The 17,627-nt window shown below is 37.2% G+C and overlaps 1 protein-coding gene across 2 annotated transcripts; it reads right to left on the reverse strand.

Annotated features, from left to right (window-relative positions):
* Positions 1 to 8,723: 8,723 nt before the first annotated feature.
* LOC130725935 (nucleotide-sugar uncharacterized transporter 1-like) lies at positions 8,724 to 12,947 on the reverse strand. Of its 2 annotated transcripts, none has more exons than XM_057577131.1 (7): positions 12,579 to 12,947; positions 12,026 to 12,177; positions 11,706 to 11,914; positions 11,533 to 11,626; positions 10,593 to 10,699; positions 10,305 to 10,475; positions 8,724 to 9,373 (listed from the first exon to the last, which is right to left on the reverse strand). In XM_057577131.1, exons 1-7 carry the CDS (start codon positions 12,649 to 12,651, stop codon positions 9,097 to 9,099), a joined length of 1,083 nt encoding a protein of 360 aa, XP_057433114.1. In that variant the 5' UTR covers positions 12,652 to 12,947; the 3' UTR covers positions 8,724 to 9,096. The 2 variants fall into 2 exon arrangements, with proteins under 2 accessions (XP_057433114.1, XP_057433112.1); XM_057577129.1 differs by having other exon boundaries at positions 10,593 to 10,759; positions 12,579 to 12,945.
* Positions 12,948 to 17,627: the final 4,680 nt, after the last annotated feature.

Here is a 17,627-nt window from a genome sequence, read left to right on the forward strand (position 1 = left end):
TAATCATGTTAATTGGTGAATGTTAATGAAAAAAGGTGAGTCATAAAATACTGATTTCAAAAAATATAAAATATAAAAAGGTCAACTAAATCAAGGTAACTCCATTGCTGATTGGTTGGCAAAGCAAGGTTACAGAAAACTTCAGTTATTGGTTAGTCCTTATCAAGAGCTTCAAGTGATGTTGCTCCAAGATTCCTTAGGAGCCCCTTAGTTTTGTTTTTGTAATTTTAGCACTTTTTCGATGTAACAAAAAAAAATCTCAAGATATCTATAAGGATATAATTGAACATGTTCAACTAATAAAAAGATATTAAGATAACAATTATTTTATCAAATTATTTGAAATAATATATATATATATATATATATTCATATTTAGAAAATGGAGAAATCAATATTTCTGCTTTTTATATAATAATGTTTACTTGCTCAATATGTCTTTTTTTTTTTGACAGTCACTTGCTCAATATGTCTTATGAACTAAAGAATAGAACTCTGATATAGTACACAATTTTTTCTCATTCTCATTTTCACCTCTTTTCCTTTTTTATATTTTTGTTTTCATCAAATTACACAACATATCTCACATTATTTTTTCTTGCTCACCTTTTGTTGTGAGTGTATATTTGGTGTAAAAATACATTAAGATTGCGAGTTAAGTAAAATCAAAAGATGCGAGTCATGAAAAGCCTCGCCCTTCCATTCTTTTTCATCTTGTGCTTTTCTTTATGGCAAGTTGACCACATATATGTTTGATACGTAGGGGTAGAAAAGCAAACAGCTAGCAAATCATTCCACTTTAATTTGATTTTTAAAATTTAGTATGGAATCTCTATAGGACAGCATGCATATTACACTAGTCTTAATAAATATGAAAATGTTGTCAAAGGGATATAACACCTTTAATTTTGAGCTTTTTTGCGAGGTCAAAGTCTAGCTAGCTAGATCATTTAAATAAACAAAACGAGGGTTGGGTCTAGTGGTTTGACACTTATATGATACTTGTTCGAAATTAATTAAAATAATGTGCTCAATGTTTTAGTGCAATGCAAGTAACAATACTAGCTCACCACTTCCATACAAAAAATTAAAGCATCTCAAGCAAGATCTATGACGACCGTCCGATGAGTCCAATGATGATCGAACGGCCACATGGTGTGGTGGCTGTGGTAGTTGACCAAAGAGTAGATTAGATTTGAATAAATCGATGAATATTAGAAAGCAAGCACATCATGATGCTTATAAATTTATATTGAAGTTTTGGTCAAAGCCACCGAGGGTACAGCAAAATCCAATAATCCACCTATTTGTGTCTGTCTTTCTAGATCTGCGCGCAGCGGCAACTAAAGGGTCGGATACAAATGCAATCACAATTTTTTTTCTTGATCTGCACTCATTTTCATGGTTTTCTTGTTTTTTTGTGTTTGTTGACTTGTGGCCTAGATCAACTTTTTAATTCACCTTATTTTATTTGTACACGTTACCATTTTATTAAAACAATCCATATTTGATCCATCTTTGCTAAATGTTAAAGCTGCAATAAGAATTGAATTTTCAATTTCGAAGATTACACAACTATTCTTAAGTCTTAACCATTGTGACCAACATCCATTTGGATGGCCATGATCAACTTGCTATGACTAATTATTTTTGAACTAATTTTAAAAAGATAAATGATAACTGAGATTTTAAAAATATTATATTTAATGAAAAATATTTTAATTGTTAATATATTTAAGGGTTAAGATATTTTTTCCTCCAAAAATATAGAATTATTGAATTTGGCCCCCTTATTTCTTTTAGAGTAAAATACACTCACCCCCTCAAGATTTGTGAGAATAACACTTAGCTCCATTCTTATCCAAAATATGCACTCCACCCCAATAATAATCTCACAATTACACTTAACTCAATTCTTCTCTAAATTCTACACTCCACCCCACCCCCTTTAACACCATCCAAAAGATGCTAACGGAATATTCTTTTAACTCAAAATTAATTAATTTAAATATAAATACATTACATTATCTTCTAACTAAATAATAAATATACTTTTAAAAAAAAAAGTAGCACGAGATAATCAGTGCTCATTCAAGTAAATAAATCCTTGTTATTTGGAGGGTAGCACAAATGATTTACAATAAAGCATGTTCTGGCCTTCTTGGTATAATTCCAAATTCATAGAACTAGAACATTTCTTAAACGAGAACAACTTTTGTTTTACTTCTTCCATATCTGAGTTACGTAGCTTCCAGCTAAGTTTGAAATCATCCTCTTCAAGGCAACAACATTTTCCATCACAAATTTAGCAAAACTTAACTCAATGTCAGAACCATCAAAACTCAAAAACTTTACCACTAAGTTTACTAAAAAAAATTGTCAATAAGTTTACTAAACTTTCAAAATATAATTGTGTTATGACGATATGTGATTACCTTAGTTATTAGGTTGTATGAGCACTTAAGCACATGGCATTTTAAGTTTTAAAATATAAGTTGTTTAAGGTTATACACAGGTATTAAGAACTCATCATTTGATAAATATTTTGACTGAAACACTCCCTATTTAAATTTGAGTTATATTAGAGAGAGAAATATTTTGACCATAATAAACATCAAGTTTAATTATTATTTGTTATTTGGAGGTATTTAAAATATTTTATAAATATTTAGAATATTTACAAAATTATAGTACAATTATTATTCGGTTAGAGGATAATGTAATTTATTTATCATTTATATTTTAATTAAATAATTTGAGTTAAAGGAATATTCCGTTAGCATCTTTTGGATGGTGTTAAAGGGGTGGGGTGGAGTGAAGATTTCGGAGAAGAATTGAGCTAAGTGTAATTATGAGATTATTATTGGGGTGGAGTGTATATTTTGGATAAAAATGGAGTTAAGTGTTATTCTCACAAACCTTGAGGGGGGTGAGTGTATTTTACTCTTTCTTTTATTAATTTTGGTTCCTTTAAAATATTGAATTATTGATTTGGTGGGCTTTTATTTTTCTCCTCTATAAAGGTTTTTGGCCCCTCTTTTTATTTGAGTTGTCTCCCCTTCTTGTCCTTTGTTTGGGCCTCGAAGTTTTTCATGATGAAATGAAACCATTTAACTTTCCAAAAAAAAAATATTGAATTATTGATTTCGGTCTCTCCATTTGTTTTTGTGGCAGTTTAAACCGACACTAGCACATTTTATGACGGTTTAAAAACAATCACTAATGCACAAATCTGTCACAAAATGTGTTAGTAACAGTTTGAACCGCCACAAAAATGAATAGAAGGACAAAAATCAATAATTCATTATTTTAAAAAGATCAAAGTCACCGAAAAATTAAAGGGATAAAAATCAATATTAGGGGAGAAACATATCTATCCCTATATTTAATATTGAATTAACCACTTAACGCATAGATGGCTTAGGAGTCAAAGTAAGTTCAAGTGCTGAATATACAATGGAAGAGAGTTTTAATTATCATCCACGGTTATTATTTTAGCATAACTATAACATAACATTTGTGGCGAATATATTTATATGGTCCCATACCGAAAAAAGTGTATTTACTAGTCATCCTAATAGATCGATTAGTAAGACCCTAAAAAATCACCACATACATATTCCATATCTTTTTTGAAACAAACATATTCCATATCTTAATACTTACTTAATTTGACCTCTAATATGTACAATCAATTTATAATAGTTATCCTTTTAACCATTCTTTTTGTTTAGCTTTTGGTATTAAACCTTAATTAACATAAATCAGGTTAAGTTGATCCGTTTTTTTCATTAACATAGACTTAAAACACGTGATGGTGCTTTATTTATGTTTTACAATAAAGGAAGAAAATAAGAGAAAGAAAACATTGAGTTGAAAGAAAATGATAGAATAGGAATATGTCAATTATTCCATATTTGTTTACCTGTAATTACTCTGTAATTAGGCTTAGCATTTATGCATTAGTCAACTATACATTGTATAAATATTGTAACATTTCAGGAATAATATTCACCAATTCAATTATCTTACATGGTATCAGCAGCTTTTCTGATCCAGACCTAGCCTCCGTGCGTAATCACTGTCGTGCCCCTTTCTTTTTTCCTTGCACCGCCTAACGCACAAAGGCCCGCGCCGCCGCCGCAGCCGCGCTTGCTTCCGCAATTCCCACTCTACGCTGCTGCTTTCTCCCTTGCAGCCGCAACCCACCCTCTCCAATCCTTCTTCCCCACCGCTGCACAACCTCTGCAGCCAACCTCTCCAATCCTTCTCTCCCACCGCTGCAGCACACCCGCAGCCACCCTCTCCACTCATTCTCTTTCCCGATCTGCACTAAAGGCCGCACCACCATCTCCACATCCTCCTTACGCCGCCAGTTACCGCAGCCAGCCCCGCACTCATCTCTTCACGCCACTCCAACACGACCACAGGCCCGCAACGCCCTTCTGCTTCTGTTGCTTTGACCTGCAACGTCCATTTTTCTCCAGATCTCACCTTGAACGTGTTTATGTGAGATTTGTTTCTTTGTTTGCTGCCCGGTTCAGCACTTTAGTGACCCGGTTCACCCAGACCGGTTCTGCCCAGACCGGTTCGCCCAGACCAGCCAGCAACCTTCACCTTAAAAAAAAAAAAAAAAAAAAACCTGTTTTTTTTCTTCCCTCTCGGCCAAACCCTTCACCGCCATGTCTTCTCTAGCCTCATCGGACAGCACTCCCGTGCCCGTCACCTCTCCGACTACAGTCCCCCCGGTGGCTCCTCCCACCTCGCCGGCCAAGCCTGATTTTCACCCGGCGCTCGTTGTTTCAAATATTAGGAATCACATTCCTATTATGCTTGACATGGAGACCGATCGCTATGGCACCTGGGCGGAGCTTTTCCGCATTCATGCTCGTTCCCACCGAGTTCTGCATCACATTGCCCCTGCTGCGGACAAGCCTACCCCGCAAGTAACAGACCCTACTTATGAGCAGTGGGTCACTTTGGATGTCACGGTCCTTCAGTAGATTTATTCCACCATTTCTATTGATCTAATGTCTACCATCATGGAGCCTGACTCCACTGCTTTCACTGCTTGGACGCGTTTGACAGATTTATTTCAGGATAATCAGAACGCCCGTGCTGTCACCTTGGAGCAGGAGTTCTCTACTGTTCGTATGGAGGCATTTCCGACCGTCGCCACCTACTGTCAGCGTCTGAAGACGCTTTCTGACCAGCTCCGTGATGTCGGTGCTCCTGTGAACAATCACCGTCTGGTTTTGCAGCTCATCTCCGGCCTCACTGATGCTTACCGGGGTGCCTCTAGTCGTGACCACACCACAACTCCCCACGACCTCTTCCTCTTCTTTTGATGATCCCACCATTTCACCTATTCCCAAAAACCCGAAGCTAGCTCTTTCAGACCCAAATTGGAAATCCGCAATGCAGTCTGAATTTGATGCTTTAATTAGAAATAAAACTTGGGATTTGGTTCCTCGTCCTAGTGATGTTAATATCATTCGCTGCATGTGGATTTTTCGTCATAAGACGAAAGCTAATGGTTGTTTTGAGCGTTATAAAACTCGTCTTGTAGGTGATGGCAGGTCACAGATTGCAGGTGTTGATTGTGATGAGACCTTCAGTCCTGTGGTGAAACCAGCGACCATTCGCACAGTTCTCACCATTGCCCTCTCCAGGTCTTGGCCCATTCACCAGCTAGATGTTCAGAATGCTTTTCTCCATGGTGATCTGCATGAGACAGTCTACATGCATCAGCCCCTAGGTTTCCGTGACCGTACTCATCCTGATTATGTGTGTCGCTTGCGGAAATCTCTTTATGGGTTGAAGCAAGCGCCTCGCGCTTGGTACCAGCGTTTTGCCGACTATGTCTCCACCATTGGGTTTCAGCATAGCACCTCTGATCACTCTCTTTTCATCTACAGACGAGACTCTGATATGGCTTACCTCCTGCTCTATGTTGATGACATCATCCTCATCAGCTCCTCTCATGATCTTCGCAAATCTATCATGGCCCTTCTTGCCTCAGAGTTTGCTATGAAGGATTTGGGACCGTTGAGCTATTTTCTTGGCATTGCCGTCACCAGACATGCAGGTGGACTTTTTCTTAGTCAGAGTACATATGCACGTGACATTATTGCTCGAGCCGGTATGGCATCGTGCAACCCTTCTGCTACTCCAGTTGACACCAAGCAGAAACTCAGTACTTCTGCTGGTACTCCGTGTAATGATCCTACTTTATATCGGCGTCTTGCTGGGGCTTTGCAGTATCTCACATTCACTCGTCCTGACATATCTTATGCTGTTCAGCAGGTGTGTCTTCACATGCATGCCCCTCGCACAGAGCATATGTTTGCCCTGAAGCGCATCCTGCGTTATGTTCAGGGCACTTTACAGTTTGGTTTGCATCTCTATCCTTCTCCTATCGAGAAGCTTATTTCCTACACTGATGCCGATTGGGGTGGATGTCCTGACACTCGTCGGTCTACTTCTGGCTATTGTGTGTTTCTCGGGCGACAACCTCATTTCTTGGTCGTCTAAGAGACAACCCACACTTTCCCGGTCCAGTGCTGAGGCTGAGTACCGAGGCGTTGCTAAGGTGGTTTCCGAATCATGTTGGCTACGCAACCTGCTTTTGGAGCTTCACTTTCCTCTTTCTCAGGCTACTTTAGTCTACTGTGATAATGTTAGTGCCATCTACTTATCCGGCAATCCTGTCCAGCATCAGCGCACTAAACACATTGCGATGGACATTCACTTTGTTCGAGAGAAGGTCGCCCGTGGTCAGGCACGCATCCTTCATGTTCCTTCACGTCACCAGATTGCAGACATCTTCACTAAAGGCCTCCCTCGAGTTCTCTTTGATGATTTTCGGTCCAGTCTCAGCGTCAGTGAACCTCCCGCTTCGACTGTGGGGGTGTGATAGAATAGGAATATGTCAATTATTCCATATTTGTTTACCTGTAATTACTCTGTAATTAGGCTTAGCATTTATGCATTAGTCAACTATACATTGTATAAATATTGTAACATTTCAGGAATAATATTCACCAATTCAATTATCTTACAGAAAACACAAGAGTGGAACAAGTATAAACTAATGCCATTTTTTTATTATTTGAATAGATAACATATGAATTTGAGAGGTGAAGGTTTGAGATCAATTCCTAGATGGTTTAATTTTCCATTCCGATGAAAAAAAATTGGTGAAAAAATGGAAAATGGAAACTATGGGCTCAAGGAAAATACAAGAAATACAATTCCAAAGCCCAATGGACCAAGTAGCATAAAGAAAAATACCAGTTGAATACTAAAGTCAAGTACATTTTAGGTGTGCAAGCTATTATCAAGTCTGATTATGATATTTGACCAAAAAAAGTCTCTGATTATGATATGAATATCCATGGCTGCTCAGCAACCACATGCTCACATTGGTGCAATTTTTTTTTCGGTCAACACACTGGTGCACTTCAACAAAGTCCCTCAGGAATAAACTACTTACATGGGTTCCTACTAGGCATGCATACCATATCCAACAAGGGACCACATTGCACAGACAATCAAATCCCAACAATAACCCCAAACTTGCAAAGCGCTACACATTGATAGAAGCATCCATACCTAAAATAATATGTCAGATTCTTCACATCCAAGTAATCATTGACTTTATAAGTTTCACCTATTGCATTAATGCCTTGAGGAACTCTTCAACATTTACGGTTTGTTTGTGGGTTAGTTTTTGAAAGATTTTGGAGGAAAAGCCATAAAAACCTCCAAAAACTAACTTACAAACAACTTAGCAATCTTAATGTGTCCATAGCAGTGGTGAATTGGGAGATTAGGTTTGTGTTTGGCTAGCCAATTTTCTCCCAAAAAGCTCCTGCAAGACACCGAGAGTTTCTCAGTTTTATGAAGATGAACACTCATTTTAAGAATATTAATGAACACTCAAAAACACTAAATAAGACTCATGATGGGAAGGAGATAAAGAAATTTGATTTTAGTCCCTCATTAATCTTTCAAATTAGCTTTTAATTAGTTTATGAGCCTTTGATTCATTCACCCCTCACTTACTCTTTCATCTCATTTTCATTATCTCTCTTGTTATCTCTTACTTCTTTTCCTATCACACAACCCATCATATCCAACATTTTTCTCCATTCTCTTTGTATCTCTAGCTGAAGTTTGATTTTGAGTGTGAACACAATATTATTCTTACTTTATTAATGAAATAATAAAACTGTTATCGGAACAAAATATTTAATTTTGATATCCTCATTAAAACATGTAGTGTGTCACATCATCTCCAACATACACATGACATGGTTATCTAAGATAATTCTCAAACAATGACTAAAAATGAAAAATTTCTCTAAACGCATGTGTTTTTACAACTTTGTTCCAATTAAGAACGAAAATCAAATCTCACTTACACATGAAAAAACAACCTTCCAACCCCTTGGGCTTATGAACCACACACTCTTGGGCTTGGAATCAGTAGGACTTAGTACTTCAATGCACAAATGGGATTCTATCTTTTGGGCCTTATCAACCTCTCTCCAGCCATAATCCTATGTCACAGCAATATTTATGTGCTTGCGTTCTTCTTTCTATCATTCTGAAAGAAACTTTATAAACTTTGCAGGATGATATTTGCATTGGCAATGGCGCTTCCCGTAATATTACTATGTGCTTCTTCAACTCTAACTTTTCTTTGTAGGAAATAGATAAGAATATAAACATGCCTTTTCTTCAATATGTAAACCCACAAGTAAAGATTGACATGAATCTACAAAGCACCATGGCAACTTGCAGCAAATCATGATAGCCATGTAAAAGCTACAAACAAAGTTTGGTTTTCTGTTACAACAAAATTGCTCCTATTACAAAGGCCAGAGAAAAAAAAGGCTCTAGCATGGAATCCACCAAATCATTCATATACAGATTGTGTTCCAAGTTTCCAACCAAGAACAGTAGCTTCCATGTGGAATACATCATAACACCCAAAATGAATCGATCAGAGTCTAGGAACATGAGAAAGAAGGAAACATGATTGGTTATGTGTCATATATCGCAGCATGTAATGCAGAGTAAGGTATCTAGTTAGACAGACTCTGTCCCATAATGTCCCTCATGGGTGCTGCCATTTTCTTTGCCAAGTTTAGATTTTGGTAATGTGGAGGAAGTTTGTCGAGGAGATGTCTTGTTTGTTTGTTGCTTCAGATTAAGGTAGGTGAAAACAGACATGCCGGCGATAGCTGTGAATGCACCGCATATACTGATTGTGCCAGGATTGGATCCAAAGAGATAATAGTTACCTAGCAGAAGGACGCATGTCTTAAACTGCCCAAGAACAACGTGTGAGATGGCAGATGTAGCACTGTGTAGAAAAAAACATGATAAGTAGATTACAATTTATAAAAAAAAGGCAAACCTCAATAGAAGTAAATCCAGAGTATTTAGCCAAAGAAAACATGATAAGATAATGTTCTGGTTTACAAGCTTTTGATTCTCATGCTTGTGATGTGTACATGGTCTAGTATTCAATGTTAGCAACATGATATTGGACATAATTAATTGTGCAATGCCATTTAGTACAAACTTCAGTTGAAAGTAAATGGCCCATCAATCTTTATAGCAGGTTGCAAGATGATTACTGACATCAGAAGGTTGGGGGTGCAAAAATATACAAATTTCCAAAATATTTTACTTGATGGGGTTCTTAGATGTTTCTAAGAATTTAAATAAATCTGTAACTTGAAGATGGTATCTAGCTAAAACGAAACCAATAGAGACATCATTTGAAAATAAGGGCAATTAAGTATTTAGAACCATAAGAGATATCCAAATGGCCACAGAGAACATTTAAATATTCAATGAAAGTAAACCTATAACCAGGGTTGTTAATGGCGGATAGCGTAGCGTAGCAGCAAGCCCAAAAAACGCTATTTCAAGCGCTATTGCAGCGCTTTAGCGGTGAATAGTGGAGTAGTGGTGAACCCCCACGGCACTACGCTATAGAGCGCTATTAACAAGCCTTCCTATAACCTATCATCACAGTGATATAGACCCTTAATTTCCAATGTGAAATGCTACTGCACTTTTAAATATCATAGAACATAAACTTGGTCCCTTGGAGATGAGTTCATTCTTAAAAGAAACTTCATCAATGTGTTCTTCACAGCCCACTAAAGTGATCATAAACAAGTGGGGTCTCTACAAAGTTATACTCAATAGGTCCTATACATTGTCTAAGAAATTGAAATCCTTTTTCTAGCGAAGGTTGTAAAAGAACTGGAAATGTCACTTACCCTAGTGCTAAAGCACCCGACCACTGAAGCAAAAATCCAAGAATGGCTGATGCAAAAATCACCAAGGAGTTGCTTAAGTTCCAATCATAGGAGAGTACACCTGGAGGGTCCAAGCCGGGTAACATAGCAGCCAGGAAAATCAAAGTAATAGGTGTTGTTTTCCACATCAGCCTGTTGATCAATCCACAAATTAGACAAGACAGAGAAAGAAATCCTCTGATGCAAATCAGCACCAAGTATTAGAAATTTGGAAGGAGAGATAAGGGTGGTATATAGTAAATTACTCACGACAATGCTGTCCAGTTCTCTTGCTGCTGCAATCTAGACCAAAGGATTTTGTTTACAGCACTTGGTACAATCCATGCCAATGCTACACAAGCACCAAATAAATGGAACTGCAGATCAGTGACAGTAGCCACGGCAACACCAATACATACCACCGTCAATGCTAATGTCTGTGAAGTTTCAAATTTTGTAGTAAGAATTTAAACCTAGAACAAGATGAGCACAATAAAAGTCACAAGTCCATTCCCCCCCACCCCAAAAAAAAAACACAAAACACACACACACACAGACATATATTCACACACCATGTCATCATGAAAGTTCTTGGAGGAAAACAAGGTTAAACTTCTGTTTTGGGATACACAATGCAGATATCATTTCGATGTAGAGCGTAGAAGCTAAATCATACAAAGATAATACAAGATGAAGCTAGTCGTTTCTAAAACAATACTATATGGACTAACAAATCACAAATCACAAACACTAAAACTATGGTCTCAGTGGCTAGACCCTTTCTTTAGATCACAATTTTGAGCTGCATCCTTCATAGGATCTTATGAGTACATACAATGAAATTTCACTTGTGAAATCACTTCAAATCTACTACAATTAGTTATCCTCGACAAACATATGGGTGCCTTATAGGTGTCATAATTCATGAGGAAGTTCAATACATATATTAGCTTTACAAATTACAAATTGGTTATGCATTTTGCCTCATATTGAAGGAGCAGCAATTTCCTCATATTGAAGGAAGCTCCATATTGTTTAAATTAAATATCTCCCTTGTACAAATTCTATACATATTTCATGAGTAATGAGTTAGCTAAATAAAAGCTCTAGACCCTAACAAATGATATAATAGCCAGTATCCCTGCCAGGCCCGTATATTCATACATATTATAATCAGAAATACATACACAACCACAGTGAGTGAATATACCTTAGGCAAAGAAACTTTCTTACTGTACAATACAAATTCTGCCAAAACTATTGATGGTGTCACTGCAATCTTTGCCATCTGATAGAAACCAATGCTGAAGACATGGAGTTTAGATTAAGAGTATAAAACAAAAAAATTGAATAAGAAAGTAATTAGTGGGACGGTTGCTTTACCTATTATACTTCAAGCTGACATTAGCAAAGCCAGTAGATAGAGACATAACAAATCCAAGAGAAAACAAAGTGGACATTCGAGTTGATTTCGAGGAAGGAGGTGCAGGAAGGAAAGAAAATGCTTTTAGTACAGCCATAAAGAACCAGCTCACTCCATAGTGAATCAATGTAAGAAATATAGGGAATTTGAATTTAATAGTTTGAAGCACCTGAAACAAAACAAGTAAGCCAAACAACAACAAAAGTCAGCACCAAAAAGTCCTGCTACACCTACATCAAAACTTGAACAAAGAACACAGCTTTAGGCAGATTGAACAAACCATTTTGTTCATGAAAATAATGCCAACAGCAACCAGAAAATTGAAGGAAAGTGCAATAGCTGGACCACATGTACGCTGTTGTTGACGCTTAGCACCTTCAGGGGATCGGAATCGATTAAAGAGAGAGGCTCTCAATTCTTCCAAAGCTCTTCCTGCAAAATGACCATACAAAGTTAATGGAAGAACATGGTTCCATTACTTGAACATTTTGCTTTAACTATATTCATTTTTCTCCCAGAAGAATCAACTAATATTTGCTTTTTCAAAAAATTAACTTGAGTATATACTAACTAAGTACATGAAAATTGAAAAGGGTCCATTGTGCAGGTCAAACTTCACTAAGCAAAACCCATATGACAAAAGAATCAACTAATATTTGTGTTTTTCTAAAAACAACTTAAGTATTTACTAATAATGCAGAATAAACTTCATTGTGCAGACAAACTTCACTAATCAATCATGAAAAAGCAAACCCATATGACAAAATATTGAATTCCAAATGCAGCCATAAACAAGCATCCAAAAACACAAGTGGGTAGGATGAAAATGGAACCTTTTTCACCAGCATCACTGTCTTTGCGCTTGAGAATCTTTCTGGCATCTTTCCTAATTAAGAAGCTAAACATTTTACAAAACCAAACCCTAGCAGAAGCTCAACTCAAGCAGAGAAGAATAACAATTGAATGAATGAAGGGGAGTGTATGTAGAGAAGAGTGAAAAGGGTGTGTGTGTGTGTGACTGTGTGTTGTTTGGTAGCTAAATTGCTACAGAAAACAGAACAGGAAAACACTACACTCTACACTAGGCAAAGAACAGTTGCTGTTAAGGTTTGTTTGGTTGAATTCAAAATGCAGGAAAATAGTCAGAGAGAGAGAGAGGAAGAAGGGAGACGACACGTGGATTTAGCACCGGTAATTGCGAAATGTGGCAGGCAGCTGTCAGAAACTCTAAAATATTGATTGTGAAATTCAGTAAAAAACAAAAAATTAGACAAAGATTGATGATAGTATCAGAGAGAATAAAGGGTAGTAGATTCAGGTGTATTTAAATCTCGAGTGAATACACCATTTTAGTGCTTGTTTGGAATCATCAAAATCAAGTTAATACATATGATATGCTCTTTCTTTATAATTACAAGATCATTTTAGCACAATTGTTAAGAAAATATATGATGAGATTGATTAATGTTTTGTTTATATAATTGATAGCGTTGAGAGTTTAATAATGCAATTGTATATATGAAAATATTTGACAAGTAGGTAAAAAAAATAACAATATTCCCTAATAAAAAAATGGATGAAGAATAATACTCCCTCCGATCCTATTTATAAGCAACAAAAAAAAATTCACATAGTTTAAGAAATATATTTAAACTAGATAAAATGCATTAAATTTGTCTTAAATCAAAATAAACTTCCAAAATTACCCTTTGTTATTAGTGTTGGAAAGTGGGAAAGAGAGAGAATAATTAATGAGACACATTTTACAAGTTAGAATTAATAAGGGCATCATTGGAAAAAATTAATTAATATAGCTCAAACTTTCATTTAGACCATGTACAATGGTTTAAACAAAAATTTTCCATTCAACACCACTTTTTCTCTTCCCAACACTCCACATCATCTTCTCTCTCCAATTCAACACACTTTCAACAAATACCCACTCCAATGGTTTTCTCTCTCAACACCCTACCCCACCACTCACCCTACCCCACCACTTTTTATTTCATATTTTTATTTAATTTTATGTTTTTGTTTTTTTTATTTACATAAAATTACAATTATTATTTTAAATTAAATTAAATAATAAACACTTAACGAATTAATTTTTTTTAATATAGATAATAATTTATTTTATTTCCTTAACTAAAAAATGGAAGACGATAAACGAAGCACACAATAATATATTTTATTTTCTTAACTTAAAATGCAAGACAACAAACTAAGCACACAACACACAAATAACGTAATTAGTACGATACAAATCATCTTCCATCACGAAGCATTTGCAAACTTTGTCCATATGTGCTTCACTAGATCTGCTTGCAGTTCGTGATGAACGTTCGAATCACGCAACTCGGATCTAGCACGCACATGATTTGCAAAAGCGGGTAACACCTCGGTCGAGTATGGTTGCGGTGTACTAGATCCACCTTCCCCAGATTGCTCAAAATCGGTCCAACGTTGAGCAAATGTATCTCGTTCATCCTCAACAATCATATTATGTAATATGATGCATGACCTCATAATGATACCCAAATCAGCTATGTCCCACAAACGAGCTGGTTCACGGATGATTTTAAAACGAGCTTGAAGAACTCCAAATGCACGTTCGATGTCCTTCCGACATCTCTCCTGAACTTGTGCAAACAACTTATCCGGTTCACTTTGAGGAAGTCTGATCGATTTGACGAAAGTTGGATAAGAAGGGTAGATACCATCAGCTAGATAGTATGCCATATTATAGGGACGTTGATTCACAATGAAACTCACAGTTGGAGCCTTTCCCTGTTCCACATCATCAAACACTGGTGATCGATCTAGAACGTTTATGTCGTTCAACGTTCCCGGACATCCAAAAAAGGCATGCCAGATCCATAGATCATGAGATGCAACTGCTTCAAGAATAACTGTAGTGGTTCCCTTATCCCCTCTAGTAAATTGACCTTCCCATGCTTTAGGACAATTTTTCCACTCCCAGTGCATGCAGTCAATACTCCCGATCATGCCTGGGAACCCCCTTTGTTCACTAACCTGTAGTATTCTTTGCAGGTCCTCTTGAGTTGGTGCTCTCAGGTACTCGTGCTCATACAATCGTATGATTCCATTACAGAATCTACGTAAACACTCCAGTGCTGTAGTACCTCCTATTTTGATGTACTCATCGACTGCATCTGCTGCCACACCATATGCTAACATTCGCATTGCTGTGGTACATTTTGCTAAGGGTGATATACCTTCTTTCTTGGCTGCATCAACTCGCTGGGTGAAGTAGTTATCACTACTTGAAAGGTCCGCAACGATTCGAAGGAAAACGTGTTTTTGCATCCGGTACCGACGACGAAACATTGAATCGTCATATGTAGGCTCATTGGCAAAGTAGTCGTCAATTAGCCTTCGGTTTGCTGCTGCATGATCTCTACGGACATACTTTCTACGAGGTGCACTATCTTCCAAATTTTGGTTTGGACCCAACCCTAATTGGTTGAGTATAAAAGCTTCTTCAAGTTGAGAATTTTGAAGGTATGTTGCAATATCAAAAGGATTTTCACAAGGATTCTCAAAAGGATCAAAAGGATCCATTTGTTGTGAAATTCGAAGTAGAAAGTAAGAGGTTTTGGATATTGGTACATAAATTGATCTATGAATCCATATATATAAGTAAATTGAATGGTGGACACTGACGGATTCAAAACAAGTTACCCACTAGAGTTAATAATCGGAAAAGGACTAGATTCGAATTGAGTGGAGCATATTCAAACCCAATAACCCATACACTAAAGCCGAACACTGCAGACTTGACACCACTGGCAAATTATTAAAGCAAACCCCACCGACTTGACACCACTGACAGATTCGAAACAAGTTACACACTAGAGTTAATAATCGGAAAAGGAGTAGATTCGAATTGAGTGGACCATATTCAAACCCAATAACCCATACACTAAAGCCGAACACTGCAGACTTGACACCACTGGCAAATTATTAAAGCAAACCCCACCGACTTGACACCACTAACAGATTCGAAACAAGTTACCCACTAGAGTTAATAATCGGAAAAGGAGTAGATTCGAATTGAGTGGAACATATTCAAACACAATAACTCATACATTAAAGCCGAACATTACAGACTTGCCATCACTGACAAATTATTAAAGCAAACACAACATACTTGACGACAACACTGACAAATGGTTAAAGCAAACACCACAGACTTGACACCACTGGCGGGTTTGACCGAATACAGACAAATACTCGATTGAAATTAATTACCAAATAGGTCTTGGGCCAACTTACTCAACAGCTCTTTCTTACGGTCATCGAGATCCTCTTCAGAACTTAGCTTGAGATACAAATTGGTTTTCATCAATTGGTTAGTCTGTTCTTGCACCATTGTTAGCTTATCAATTCGTGCAATCTCTTGAGCCTTCAAATCTTTGTATTCAACCCAAACTTTCCCCTTCTCCTCAACGACAGGTTCTTTACTTTTCTTTTTATTCTTTCTTTTAGCTGCCTCCCTACCCATTGGACGAGGAATTGATCCTATAGTGGTTGAGCCACATGCATCACTGTCGTGAGATCTCTTAGATCCACTACTTGCTGAGCCACCATTTCCTCCTACTTGACTACAAAAACGTGGTAGATCACGGAGAGCGATCCATTCTTCCATCAAAGTAAATTGAACATTCTTCCCACATGCGAATAATTCCTGCGCTTTTGCCAAAACATCATTATCCGACCAACCGCTTCCTTGTTGACGCTTAGCGGCATCATAAGCGCCAATCCATTTACCCAGTATTTTGTTCATATAATTCCAACGGTTTCGACATGCAATTCCATCACGCGGAGGATCGAATGAGCAATGCTCATTACAATACTCAGCAATATCTCTCCAAAATGTTTCTCCTTTCTGGTTTTTCCCCACAACACTGCTTGTTCCACAGTTAATCCACCCACTAATTAGCACCAAATTTTGTGCAGTGTTCCATGCGGGTGCATGCGTTTTTTTGCTCTTAGGAGTGACTTCATTGACTTCATTATCAGCTGACCCGTCACCAAGATTGACTTGTGTTGAAAATTCCGGAAATTCCGGTCCATCAACACTAGGAAAATTTTCACGAACCATTGGCATATAACCACTAGACTGGGGTGTTTGAGATGGATATCTCACAGATCCATAAGATGGATGAAAGTTTGGAACAAATGATGACTGGTTCGAATATTGATTTGGATCTGGATAATAGTTTGGATTTTGAGGATGTTGGTTGGAGAATTGATGTGGGACTTGAAAATAGTTTGGATTTTGAGGACGTTGGTTGGAGAATTGATGTGGGACCTGATAATTGGTGGGATTTTGAGGACGTGGGTAAGAAAATTGATTTGGATCTTCATAGTTGTTGGGATTTTGGTTGGAAATTGGGTAGCTTGAAGAATTCTGGGTGTTGTAATGATGATTGTTGGGATCCATTTCAAAACAAATGCTAATAGAAGGATAATAAGATGGTGAGAGAGATAATAAGATGGGGAAAAACTTGGTTTTTTTTTCTGTGTCCAAATCTAACAAACCAAGTCTCTATTTATAGAGAAAAAAAAGTTATGAATTTTGGTAAAAAAAAAAAAATTAAAATTATTTTTTTTCAACAAGATAATTCAGTTTAAAGTTTTTAAAAAAAAAAATCCGGTCCGCCAATGGGACGCTGCCACGCGTCCCATCCTATCCTCTCTGTCCTCTCTCTCCTCTCCAACTGACACGACACGCGCCTTGTCGGCGCGTGTCGTGCACGCGCCCAACGTGCTCCAATCCGGAGCTGCCACGTGGCTCCGGATGGCTCTCTCAACAATGTTGAAACCATTCAACATTTTCCCTCCTTCAACAATATTCA

The sequence above is a fragment of the Lotus japonicus genome, chromosome 6 (assembly GCF_012489685.1).
Source record: "Lotus japonicus ecotype B-129 chromosome 6, LjGifu_v1.2".
NCBI classification, from domain to species: Eukaryota; Viridiplantae; Streptophyta; class Magnoliopsida; order Fabales; family Fabaceae; genus Lotus; species Lotus japonicus.

Coding starts and splice junctions, on each gene's coding strand:
- LOC130725935 (XM_057577129.1), bottom strand. CDS start 12,651: ATGTTTAGCTTCTTAATTAGGAAAGATGCCAGAAAGATTCTCAAGCGC. Junction 12,178..12,578: donor CAGTGATGCTGGTGAAAAAG/GTTCCATTTTCA, acceptor GTCATTTTGCAG/GAAGAGCTTTGGAAGAATTG. Junction 11,915..12,025: donor TTATTTTCATGAACAAAATG/GTTTGTTCAATC, acceptor GTTTTGTTTCAG/GTGCTTCAAACTATTAAATT.